General features: G+C 51.9%; 2 protein-coding genes across 3 annotated transcripts in view; one reads left to right on the forward strand and one right to left on the reverse strand.

The window, feature by feature from the left end:
- Nucleotides 1–395: 395 nt before the first annotated feature.
- On the reverse strand, nucleotides 396–5807 carry NAIF1 (nuclear apoptosis inducing factor 1). Its single transcript, XM_024762710.1, has 2 exons — nucleotides 4591–5807; nucleotides 396–2944 (listed from the first exon to the last, which is right to left on the reverse strand). The coding sequence occupies exons 1-2, from the start codon at nucleotides 5099–5101 to the stop codon at nucleotides 2472–2474; spliced, it is 984 nt and encodes a 327-aa protein (XP_024618478.1). The 5' UTR covers nucleotides 5102–5807; the 3' UTR covers nucleotides 396–2471.
- Nucleotides 5808–6198: 391 nt separating this feature from the next.
- The window catches only part of SLC25A25 (solute carrier family 25 member 25), a 33605-nt gene continuing 27537 nt past the window's right edge, over nucleotides 6199–12266 (forward strand). For both annotated transcript variants that reach the window (XM_024762374.1, XM_024762370.1), the window contains exon 1: nucleotides 6199–6557. In XM_024762374.1, coding sequence (XP_024618142.1) covers nucleotides 6303–6557 — 255 coding nt within the window. In that variant the 5' untranslated portion in view covers nucleotides 6199–6302. The remainder of the gene's footprint in view (nucleotides 6558–12266) is intronic.

The raw sequence follows: 12266 nt of genomic DNA on the forward strand, positions 1-12266 counted from the left end.
GAGAACTTGTTTACCATGCATATTCTTAGAGCTCTCCCTCCAGGAGTCTCTTCTAGGTTTTAGATGAGGCCAGGGATTGGTTATATTAAAAACACCCCATGTAATTCTCATCCAGAGTTTGAGACACTGCCCTAAACCAGGGATAGGCAGCCTTTTGTGGAAAGGACCAGAGAGTAAATACTTTTGGCTTGTGGGCCAGGTGCTCTGTCACAACTACTCAACTCTGCTATTGTAGCAGAAAAACAGCCAGACATTAAGCAGAAGAAGGGGTATGGCTGTGTTCCAATAAAACTTTATTTACAAAGACAGGTGGGCGGCCCGGATTTGACCTGTGAGCCTCTGCTCTGCCAGCCCCTATCTCTTCTATATATAACCAATGAAGACACAGACATGTATATCAAAAAAGGTGATATTTCTTTAATTTAAAATTATGATCTGGAGAGAACCAGTCAGTTGAAGTGATCCAAGCTTCCTCTTTATACCCAGTTGGAACAGACACAATACTGGCTCAGATTGCCAACCCCAGAGAAAAATCAAACCAAGCTGCAAACCCTCAGGAAGTCCCTGAAGCTACCCTGATGGGGCCATCAGGCTCCATGGAGGGAGGGCCCCCAGGATGCCAGGGGCTGCTGCTTTCCAGCCACACTGAGAAGACCTTTCCTTCTGCCACCCAACTCCCTCACCAGCCTGATTCCTCTCCACTGCTCTGTAGCTGGCACTGCACGTGTACCCCGCAGAGAGGATGGTGGTAAAGCAGTCACCTCCCAGCCATCTTTGGGGGCATCTTCCCGTAATTGCAACAGTGGAGCTGAGCGATTCTTAACGTGCCCAGAAGGGCAGCACCTTTGTTGTTTAGCTGAGCTCTGGAGCCTTGAGTTTTTTGGTGTTTTTTTTTGCGGTATGCGGGCCTCTCACTGTTGTGGCCTCTCCCGTTGCGGAGCACAGGCTCCGGACGGCGCAGGCTCAGCAGCCATGGCTCATGGGCCCAGCCACTCTGCGGCATGTGGGATCTTCCCGGACCGGGGCACGAACCCGTGTCCCCTGCATCGCAGGCAGACTCTCAACCACTGCGCCACCAGGGGAGCCCTGGAGCCTTGAGTTTTAACCATCGGTCACGTGTGGCCAAGGCCTCGGCAGCAAAATGGCAAACTTGGGAAATGATCGGGAAAGATTCAAGGGTCTCGGTAATTGATGGCGATTCTGAAAATGAAACAGACAAATGCCATCTGGGTAAAGTCCTTACACATGGGGAGGAAGCATCAAGACAGAACAGTGAACACCACTTCCTTCGGCATTCTGAGGTTGGTCTGCTCTTCCCCGAGCACAGAAGTCCAAGGTCCCACTTCTTAGGTTAGTTTCAATTCTCCCACTGCATACATTCAGGGCCAATCAGGCCTTCAGAGTCACCTAACCAGTCAGTGGGAGTCTCACAAGAACACAAGGCGCTGAATACTGTGAGAAGGGAGTCCAGGGTGTGATGCTGAGCAGGCTGTTTTCTGCACTGAGTTTTGGAAATGCACAGTCAGTAGAGAGGAAAGGAGGAAGGGCGTGGCCAGAGCTGCCCTCGGAAACCTTCCCAGAGGGGTTCATGAACAGAATAAATACAACCGGCTTGCAGCAAGCCTTCTGGAAGGAGCCAACAGGTCACCTCAGACCCACTGCAGTGGGGCAATAAGTAAAATTTACAGCACCCAAAGCCTGATACTCGACCTGAGTCAAAAGCTGTTGGGACAAACCACCAGAGGGCTGCCTGGGGACGCAGTGGAAGACCAGATGGCGACCAACCTGTCCCCACCACACACAGAATTCCTGAGCCCGACCGGCTGCAGCCTGGGTGTACAGCAGGGGCAGCCCAGGGCACTAACAGGGCCCCTGCTGTGCCCGGGTGCAGTGGGGTGGGGGGACAGCACGGCACTAACTAGAGTCCCCTGAGAACTGAGGCACAGTGAGAAGGAGAAAAGGGTGGAGTTTCCTCCTCAGGCCCAGCTGTCACTCTGCCTCCCAAGGGGAGGAAGAAGATGTTTTTGTGCTACTGCCAGCACCACTGATGTTATCTTACTCCAAAGGACGGCACCTGGGTGGGGGGCGGGTATTTCCGCACAGACCCCCAAGCTGTGAGATGGTCCCCAGTGAGGGCCGACAGTTGTCCTAGTCCAAGTCTGGGTCATGTCACAAGCCCTGGCTCATGACAATATGGGTCCCATCACCAGCACCTGACCCCTACCTAGCCAATCTTCAGGTTCTTAGCAGGACAGCTCAAGGGGTAGGGGGAAGAGAGTTTGGGTCCCAGGAACCCAACAAATTCTTCTTCCCAGTCTGCTTCATTTCTCGGAAACCGTGGACCCCTAAATGTCTATCAAACTGGGAGCCGTCCACATGGCCAGGCCTAGACTGCGGCCAACCACACAACCCACTTACAAGACCATGTGGTGTCATCCATTCACAGCGGAAGGCTGGCTCGACCCCTGCCCTCACTGGATGATGCTGTCCGGCTGCCCATTCTGGGCCACCTGTCCAGGGTCAGAGGCAGTGGTGGGGTTGGGCATGTTGCTCTGCAGGTAGCGGCGGAAATCTTTGATCATGGGCCGGAGGACCTGGATGAGGACACTCAGGGCCGCCTGGGTGCCCTCCATGGCCTGAGCCTGGCGCTCTTGGGCACAGGCCTGCACCTCCTGGGAGCGACGGATCATCTGTAGCAAGTCATTCTGCTGCTCCAGGTGCTGGGCGATCTCCTTCACATGCAGGTTGGTGACCCGCTGCTCCTGGATCAGCTTGGCTGAGTTGAGGGCTATGCGGCTCTTGAGCGCCTGCGGCTTGACTGAGGTGTCGGCATGCTGGGCCATCATCTCCACGGGGGCCTCCGCTGGCAGGGGTGGGGGGGCCTCGGCCGTGCAGTACTCTACCACTCCCTCCTCCAGCGTGTGATAGGCGGTCTCTGCGGGGACTGTGGGGAAGAAAGAGCAAAGGCAGCGGCAGGTCACCTTCTAGAAAGAGTGAGGCTAGCCATGTGCGGTGGGGAGGAGGCCATTAAGCCCTCCCCTGGCTTTATAGCCTTTCATATATAAATCTAGAATCTAAGGGGTTTAGAATCTTAATCTACTTAATAACCAAAGGGCCAGCCCCAGATCTGGCAAAAGCAAAGGTGCTAATAGTAAGACTAGCAAAAAATGTAGAGCGCCTACTACGTGCTAACCCTTTGCACTCAGTAGCTCCATGAATCCTCATAACGACACCAAGGGGTAGATACTGTCACATTCATTTTCAGAGAGGAGGTAGACCCAGAAACATGGAATGACTTGCCTAAGGTCAGCTGATTCATCAGGTCCAGGAAGAAATGCAGGTCTCCCCCAACACCAGCGTCCAGTGTGTTCATAATCACCCCACTGAGCTGCTTCTGGCTAATAAAGGCAGAGCCACAAGCTCCCCGAAGTGCCCCACTGGTCCGGCCTTCTCCAGTGCTTTCTTGACTTCCATGTCTTTTACGGCCAAGCAGAAAAGGAGGTGGGAGTGGGAAGGCACTAGCTAAAGTGCCCAATAAATGCCTCCCTGTCTCCTTGACCACCTTGGTCAATGGAATACCTAAAGGTCCTCCCTCTTCCAGAATAGCAACTGATTTAGACCAGTGTTTGATCCCCTTTCCCACGTCCATATCCTTGAGAAATATGACACTGTGGGGTTATGGCAGTCACACACACACACCCAATTCCCCCAAGCCCCACTGAGAATCACGGATCGAAACAGTTCCCAGCCTATCACAAAGAGCACTTAACAGTCATTGGTGCAAACCTTTATCTAACTAAAAAGTCCAACCAACCAGTTTCGTTGTCATTCATAGGCGAGAACCTTTGAAGCCATTCTAGCTGGGCTGTTTGGGCCTCCAAGCATGTGGGAAAGGTCAGTCTTCTCCACCCTTTAATGCCAACATCCACTGTGTGCCCCCAACCCCACCAGGAAGCCCCCTTTCTCTTCTGAGTCCTTAGGTTCTCCCAACTGACAGTGCAGTTATTCATATATTCGTCTTATCCGTCCTACTAGAATATGACCGGCCTATCTCTTAGACACCTTGGTAATCCCAGTGCCGAGCCCAGGGTTTGGCACAGAATTGCCCTAATGGTTGATGAGGGAACAGAAGGGTAGATTAACACCTGGAACCATGAGGTTCCTCAGCTGTGCCTGACGAACGTTCACCACACTGAAAACCAGAATGTCTTTGTCCAGAATCGACGTCCACCTACCTATTTATTCAACAAATATGTCCTGACTGCCTACTAGGTGCTAGGCCCTGTGTTAAGTCCTGTGGAGATATAAACATGGTCTCTGTCTTCAAGGACCACACAGTTCAGTCATGGACATGAATGGTGGCAAAACAGTGGAGAGCAAGCCAGCCCGTCAGAAGTCCAGACTGCGTGCTGAGGAAGTCCCAGAGAGAACAGGATCACTTCTGTCTGGGGATCTCTTGGAAGGCCTCATGGTCTTCCAAGACTCCCATCTGACCTTTGACCCTTGGCAGCCAACCTTCCCTGGGCTGCCCCAGCTCTTGCTGGCCCTTCCCATTTAGGCACGTCAGACTGGGTGGGAGAGGTCACTCACTCTGTGTCAGGGTGACCGTGGCTGCGGCTGCAGTAGCCGTGGGTCCAAGGGCCACGGGGTGGATCTCTGTGGTACTGGGCAGGCTGATGATGGTGGCCTCACCCAGCAGGTTGCAGATGCGCTGTTGCATGGGGGTGAGCAGTACGGGGGCTACAGCTGGGCCACCAGCGCCACTGCCACCACCTGTCCCAGGCCCACCAGCTCCGTCTTCCTCAGTGGGCCCTGGGGCCTCACCACCCTCCACAGCCGCCCGGACCTGGGCAACCTTGCGACGGACCTCGGTCTTGAGGTCAGACCACTTCTTCTTGACCTCAGGCAGCTCCCTGCGGCAGGTGGCCACGGCGTTGACCCTTCTCAGGATGCCATGCCATGCCGCGCTCTTGGCAGCCAGAGGGACCCCAGCGTTGAAGTGGTTCACCAGCAGGTGCTTCTTCAGTTCCAACTCCTCCACGATGATCTCCACCTCTCGCTCAGAAAAGTTCATTTTCCTTTTCTTGGCTGGGACGGCCATGGCCTCTCCCCACCTTGCTTTTTAAAGAAACTATAATCCCCTAACTGCCCCAGTTCCCCTTCTCGCCTTCCTCAGCCTTTCTCCTCACCCACCCCCCCTACAGGGGATAGGCCGGCCTTGTCCAAGGCCAAGTACCAGGCCTTCGGTAACCCCCCTTGCTACGCAAAGTGCGTAGGGCCCAGCCCCGACCGGCCCAGCTGCTGCCAGCCAGCTGCGTAATGGCTTCCTGAATCTGCCTCTTCCGCCGGGATGTGCGGAGATCCGCCCACTTCCCCTCTTCCCGCCTCGCAGCCGTTCTCCAGGGGGACCCGCCCTCCCGGTTGGTCGCGGCTCAGATATCACGTCGATCACTAGTTCTTTCGATCTGTCGCTCAGCTAAAGAGCATGCCTACTTACTGGAATTGGCCTGATCATTGGTCTAAAGGTGTGTCTGTCGCTACAGAGCGCTCCACCCAACCTAGCCTTTACTCACTTCCATTGGAAAGTTGTCCTGTCGTTCAATCATCAGTATTACGACTTTTACGCCGTTAAATTCAGCTATTTTATTGGTGATTTTAGGGAGTTAGGTTACCAAAACCCGGCTTCCTGAGGATTCCTAGTGCTTTCGGTCTTGAGCCGTTAGCCAGTTAATTTTCAGTTCCACCCAATGGCGCAAACTCTGCCTTGCAACCGCAGCTCACAATTGTTCCTCACGCAAATCCTACTTCCCACCGGAGACTGCGATCTCTCCTTACACGACGGCCCCTCCCATCCTTACGATTTCGCCGTCTAAACAGCGTTTCTCAATGGAAATAGGACGCGGGGGCCTTCCGCCTGCCAATCACATGACTTATGCCTATCGCACCGTGATTTCCTCTCTCCTGCCCGGCTCAGCCAATCCCCGCCTCCCTCAGTTTGAATTGCCCCAGGCTGAGCGGGGAATCGCCCCGCCCTCTCCATTGATTCGGGTAGTCAAGGCCTGCGTGGGCAGTCCTCGGTGGGAGGTTCCGCCCCTCCGGGTGGCCCTCCGGGTCTGTGACTGGTCGGCGTCGTGCCTGGGGGTACGGCCATCCAGGCGGCGCGCGGCGGGGCGGGGCGGGGCTCCCGGAAGCTGCCCATCCCGCCAGCTTGCCGGCACCTCGGAGCCCGCGCTAGTGGACTGAGGTCACCGGCGTGTCTAACGCGCTCTCCCCGCCGGCCCGTCACCCCCGCCTCGCGCCCGATGGTGAGCAGTGTGTTGTGCCGCTGCGTGGCTTCCCCGCCGCCGGAGGCCGCCGCCGCCGCCTCGTCGTCCGCCTCATCGCCGGCGTCCGTTGACCCTTGCGGCGGCGCCGTCTGCGGGGGCCCGGACCACCGGCTGCGCCTTTGGAGCCTTTTCCAGACTCTCGACGTCAACCGCGACGGCGGCCTGTGTGTCAACGACCTGGCCGTGGGACTTGGGCGCCTGGGACTGCACCGCACAGAGGGCGAGCTCCAGGTAGGCAACACGCACCGTCCGCATGGGCGGGGAGGGGACCCCTTCGTGCCCCCGCACCTCCGGGAGGTCCAGGTGACAGGTCTGGTCTGCACGACCGGCTTCTTTGGCAGTACCTTGGAGCTTGGCAGGCTTGGTGGACGGCCTCTCGGACTGGCTGGGACCTCCTGAGTGACAGACGGACACCCCATTTATGCCCTGTGGGGAGTAGAGCTCCTTCTTGGCCTCTGTGGGCGCTTGGGCCAGGGGGAAAGGGTCTCCCTGGGTACAGGTGGGCACCTTCTGGGCATTCTGATGGTAGAAGAGCCCCTTTTTGCTGGGGCTTTCCCCAGAGTAGAAGGCCAAGTCTCAAGAGTCCGGCTTCTGTCACCTTCTGACCTCAGGACTAAGCTTTGATGCTCCCCTCTACCCATCCTTAATGGTTTCATCCATCCTCCTCCAGGAGCACCCCTCCCTCCCCTCTCGTTTCCATGCCAGTGGTGGGCCCTGATCTCGTTCCTCTCAGAAGCATGTGGGAGTTGGAAAAAATGGGAACTGAGGTTTCAGGCAGATCGTGACATGTGGGTGGTGAGAACTGACAGTTCTCATGGGTTGGATTCATCCCCCATTTGACATGCCTGTCCAGAAAATGGGATCGTGATCTCTTACAGGGTTACAGATTAGCATGAAAGAATCTAGGGGAAAATTCTTCGTAAAAGTGAAAGTGTGGCCCACCTAGGAGGGGATTTTTTCCCCCTGTCCTAGAGTGGGCACCTGGCCAAGGGGGAAGAGGGGACACAGATGTGTTGTCCTTTCTGTATAAAAACCTCGAGCAGAGGCTGGTTCTTCCCCTTCTGTCTCTCATGGTATGTTTTCCTATCTGACTTTGTAGCTGTAGCTGCCCTTTTCCGGTATTTTATTTATTGTGGCTTAGCCTGATGTATAGCCTGGAGGAAGACTACTGAGTATTTTAAGTAAATTGTTTCTCTTCTAAGTTAGTTCCTTTGGTCCATTTGTACATACCGCAATTACAGAATCTCATAGCTAAGTGTGAAAAAAATTTTTGTTAAAACGCCAGTGAGTTAAACCAATTAGTTTGTTGGGTAGGTATACATAAAATTTTTAACTCATATCCAGAATATCTTGGATCAACACCCAAGCTATTTAATTCCAACAGGCTTAGAGACAAGTTTTTTTTAAAGTCTTTTCAAGTGAGTTTTACACAAAATGGTGTTGTGAGCTGGGTATTTTCCAATCCATAACTGATGAATAAGTCACTTGGAAAGATAGGATGGCTGAACTCAGAGGGTCTGTGTCTTATGGGCTTAGGGAGGTGTGGGCCTAGGAGAGCCTTTCTGCTTTTATGAACCTACCCACCTGGCATATGCCACCAGGAGCATCGAGGGCTCTTGGCTACGGGAGTGTATTCAGTGTTTATACCATGCTTTGTGCCTCACCTGGAGTCACAGTGTTTTTTCAGTTCATGGCACATCTGATATTGATCCTAATCCATTTTTTTGGCAGTAAATTTCTAAGGGCAAATAAGGAGAAGGTGATCATTTTTCTTTCCAGTATTGAAAGGAAACCTTTTAGATTAGCCAAAGGGAGCCTAGCCCGTCAGGGTCACATTGGCTCTAAAATCTTTAACTCTGTGACTAAGTTCTACCATCTGAAACAATTCTTTTTCATCCTTTCGGTGTATGGCTTTAGTGTGGACTACTTCTACTCTCAGCTTATGAATGTGAAATTATACAGCCTTGAGAGATTGGGAATGACCCATTTTATTTGTTTATTACCTGTGGCGGAGCACAGGCTAGTCTGTGGCGAATGGTTTAAGAATTAGAGAGAGAACCTGCCTTTTTGTGAATAGCTGGGCAACAGGAAGACACCCTGCCTCACGAACCCCATACCACTTCCTGTTGCAGTAGTATCAGAATTAGCTACATGCAGAAGAAGTAGCGCTGCAGTTTTGCAGAAGTAGCAAAGGCAAAAGAGAATTTGGGGGCCCTTCAGTTCAAAATGGGTTATCTGCCATGGGAATAGGCATTGAAAAACACAACATCAAACTTCGGTAGCTGCTTCAGATAACCCACAGGACCAGTCTGAGGTGCTAGGGTTTGCACAGGGATCAGCTGTGAAGGGCTTATCAGTGGGTGATGGGTGAACCAAGGCCTTGTGACTACACAAAGCCTCCCACTAGCTAACCACCACTGGGTCAAGTTTTCTTTAGAAAAGAACCAGCGATTTTTGGCATCTGCCTTTGTTTCAGAAGAAATTGGGACAGTCGAGAAAAATTTACTTAAAATGGCAGTGGTTAGGCTTCCCTGGTGGCGCAGTGGTTGAGAATCCACCTGCCAATGCAGGGGACACGGGTTCAAGCCCTGGTCTGGGAAGATCCCACATGCCGCGGAGCAACTGGGCCCGTGAGCCACAACTACTGAGCCTGCGCGTCTGGAGCCCGTGCTCCGCAACAAGAGAGGCCGCGACAGTGAGAGGCCCGCGCACCGCGATGAAGAGTGGCCCCCGCTTGCTGCAACTAGAGAAAGCCCTTGCACAGAAACGAAGACCCAACGCAGCCAAAAATAAATAAATATTTTTTTTTAAAAAATGGCAGTGGGCAGAGAAACCGATGGCAGCCAGCCAGAGAAATTTTCTTTGTAAAGAGCATGTGAGCAAGAAGCCTGTCCTGGGACTAAAGAAGGGAAGAGTTTATTAAAGACAGAAAAAAGATGATGACAACAGTAGCAACTTTAGGAGATGAGACTTCAGCTAGAGCTAATTATAGCATTGCCTATTTAAGGCATTTTCATGTGACCAAACAAAATCTCTGTCTGAAAACAAATTTAAAACATAGGTTAGAACTCAGGCAGCCAATTAGGGAAAGAACACAGGCTGTGTTACATGTCTTCAGTTGTTCCTTCAGCTGAGGCTTGTGGGGCTCTCCTAAGGGGCTGCTGTTTGATGGAGGTGAGGATTGTAGAAGATGGAGGGGTTGAGGTTGCATATGTACCATCCAGTTTGAGCCTCACAAACTGGGCTTTGGGGAGAACTTGAGGAGCAATCCTTTTAGAACCACATCTGTTATTCCCAAAATAGGTTTCAGGATTATCCAGAGATGATCCTGTCAAAAATGAGAATCTGCCCTGCCCTAATTCTCTCCTTGACCAGAGCGGTATATAGGAGGCAGTCTCTGTTGACCTGAGATAATCGAATGGAAGGTCATTAATATCAAGTTGGATTGCTTAATCGGACAGTACTGTTGAACTCTATACCTTTTCAGCGTTTGGCCATTTGTGGGACAGGTATTTGCATAAGTAGCTGGACTTAGGTAAGACAGTCTACAGAAAAAGAGCCTTTTCCGTAGAAAAGGGGCAGACATAATTTGGTATAACAGAATGACACATTAGAAAAAGAAAAATGCTCTTTGCAGACTGGACTGAGTTCACATATTAAACTGATTGTGTTGTATTGTAAAATTCCTGGCTTGGAGGAATTATCAAGTCAACTAGAGGATGTTTTAAAAAAATTAGTTGATATCTGGACTTCCCTGGTGGTCCAGTGGGTAAGACTCCACACTCCCAATGCAGGGGACCCCGGTTCCATCCCTGGTCAGGGAACTAGATCCCGCATGCATGCCGCAACTAAAAGATCCCGCATACTGCAACTAAGAAGTCTGCATGCCACAACTAAGAATCCCGCATGCCGCAACGAGGATCCCACGTGCCGCAACTAAGACCCGGCGCAACCAAAATAACTAATAAATAAATACTTTTTAAAAAATTAATTGATATCTGCAAAGGTGGAGCCAAGTACCCTGATCCTAAGACTGAGTGATAAATAAGAATCTACCAGAGTGGGCCTGATCTGGACCTTCAGTGGATGAATTCCTTGGATGTTCAAAGAGCCATCAATTGTTGAAGCCTCACACAAACCACGGGGGAATGAGAAGAACAAATATTTTGCTGGTATTCATTTCTAGCCCAGCTGAGTACACAGCCGCGGGATGAATTCAGTGAACAAAACTGTACTCAGAGAGGACTAGTCTCATTAAACTAAATCTGAGCAGACTTTTCATTTGTTAACCGTTTCTTCTACCAGTGTGAATTTCACAGAACCGAAGAATTTAGTCTCGGACGGGTCACTGGCCATCATAGGCCAGCCTCCCACCCAGTGTGGGAGGCATTCCTCCTGTGGCATCCTTCACAGAGGGTCGGCCACCCAGCCCATTCCTTTGTGGACCTAGTCGGGGCCCTTGTGAGTTCTTTCTTAGATCAGACTGAAGTCCGTCTGCTTGCATCTGCTACCCATTTGCCCCAAGGGTACCTTCAGGAGCAGCCCAGAAACGTGGTCCAAGGGTCCTTGAAAAGAGCTGTCTTATCTGAAAACAGCGATCCTCTGTAATCTCCGCTGCTGCTCAAAGCAGTAGATTTCTTCCATGGTATGCTGTCCACACCCCATGGTCCCTTCCCTGAGGCAGTGTGCCCTGGAGTTTAGACTACAGATTTTCCCTGGAAACATAACACGAAGCGAAGGAAGCCAGTCACAAAAGACCATATGTATTACATGATCCATTTTCTATGAAAGTCCAGAATAGGGAAAGCTGTAGAGACAGAAAGTAGATTAGTGGTTGCCTAGGCCTGGGAGCAGAGGGGAACGGAGAGCTAGGAAGGGGATAACTAATAATAGGTCTGGGGTTTATTTTTTGGGGGGTGTTTAATTTATTTATTTAATTTATTTATTTTCAGCCGTGTTGGGTCTTTGTTGCTGCGTGTGGGCTTTCTCTAGTTGTGGCGAGCAGGGGGCTGCCCTTCATTGCTGTGCGTGGGCTTCTCATCGTGGCGGCTTCTCTTGTTGCGGAGCACTGGCTCTAGGCCCACGGGCTTCAGTAGTTGCAGCACACGGGCTTCAGTAGTTGTGGCTCACAGGCTTAGTTGCTCCACAGCATGTGGGATCTTCCCGGACCAGGGCTCGAACCCGTGTCCCCTGCATTGGCAGGCGGATTCTTAACCACTGTGCCACCAGGGAAGCCCGAGGGTTCTTTTTGAGGTGATGAAAATGGTCTAAAATTGACCATGGTGGTGGTTGCACATATCTGTGAATATACTAAAAGCCATCAAATTGTACACTCAAATGGGTGATTTGTATGGTATGCAAATTATATCTCAATAAGACTTCTTTAAATAACCCAGTACAGTCTTTGTGGTATAATGTAAACCTGGGTTCAAGTATTGTCTGTGCTGCTTGCGAGCCGTGTGACCTTGAGCAAGTTACCCAACCTCTCCAAGTCTTATCAGCCTCCTTATCTTGGTGGTAGGAATACCTACCTCAGTGGGTTTTTGTGGGATTGAATTAGAAGAAGTACAAAGAACCTGGGACAGGGTTCAATACAAAGAGACTTGTCCCCCCATCGAGTCTGAAAATAAGATGCCCACAGTTGGTCGTATCCTCTACATTTTTTTCTTAGGTTTCTAAGGTGAAAAGTGGGCTAGAGGGCTTCCCTGGTGGCGCAGTGGTTGAGAGTCCGCCTGCCGCTGCAGGGGACGCGGGTTTGTGCCCCGGTCCGGGAGGATCCCACATGCCGCGGAGCGGCTGGGCCCGTGAGCCATGGCCGCTGGGCCTGCGCGTCCGGAGCCTGTGCTCCGCCACAGCGGGAGAGGCCACAACGGTGAGAGGCCCACGTACCGCTAAAAAAAAAAAAAAAAAAGGGGGAAAAAAAAAGGGGAAGGGTTGGGG

Source organism: Neophocaena asiaeorientalis, unplaced genomic scaffold, assembly GCF_003031525.2.
Source record: "Neophocaena asiaeorientalis asiaeorientalis breed wild unplaced genomic scaffold, Neophocaena_asiaeorientalis_V1.1 scaffold78, whole genome shotgun sequence".
Classification (NCBI taxonomy): domain Eukaryota; kingdom Metazoa; phylum Chordata; class Mammalia; order Artiodactyla; family Phocoenidae; genus Neophocaena; species Neophocaena asiaeorientalis.

Bases quoted from the DNA above. Each gene is read 5' to 3' on its own strand.
- NAIF1 (XM_024762710.1), bottom strand. From the start codon at position 5,101: ATGGCCGTCCCAGCCAAGAAAAGGAAAATGAACTTTTCTGAGCGAGAG. The intron at 2,945-4,590 runs GTGAGTGACCTC...TCTTCCCCACAG, and splicing joins CACGGTCACCCTGACACAGA to TCCCCGCAGAGACCGCCTAT.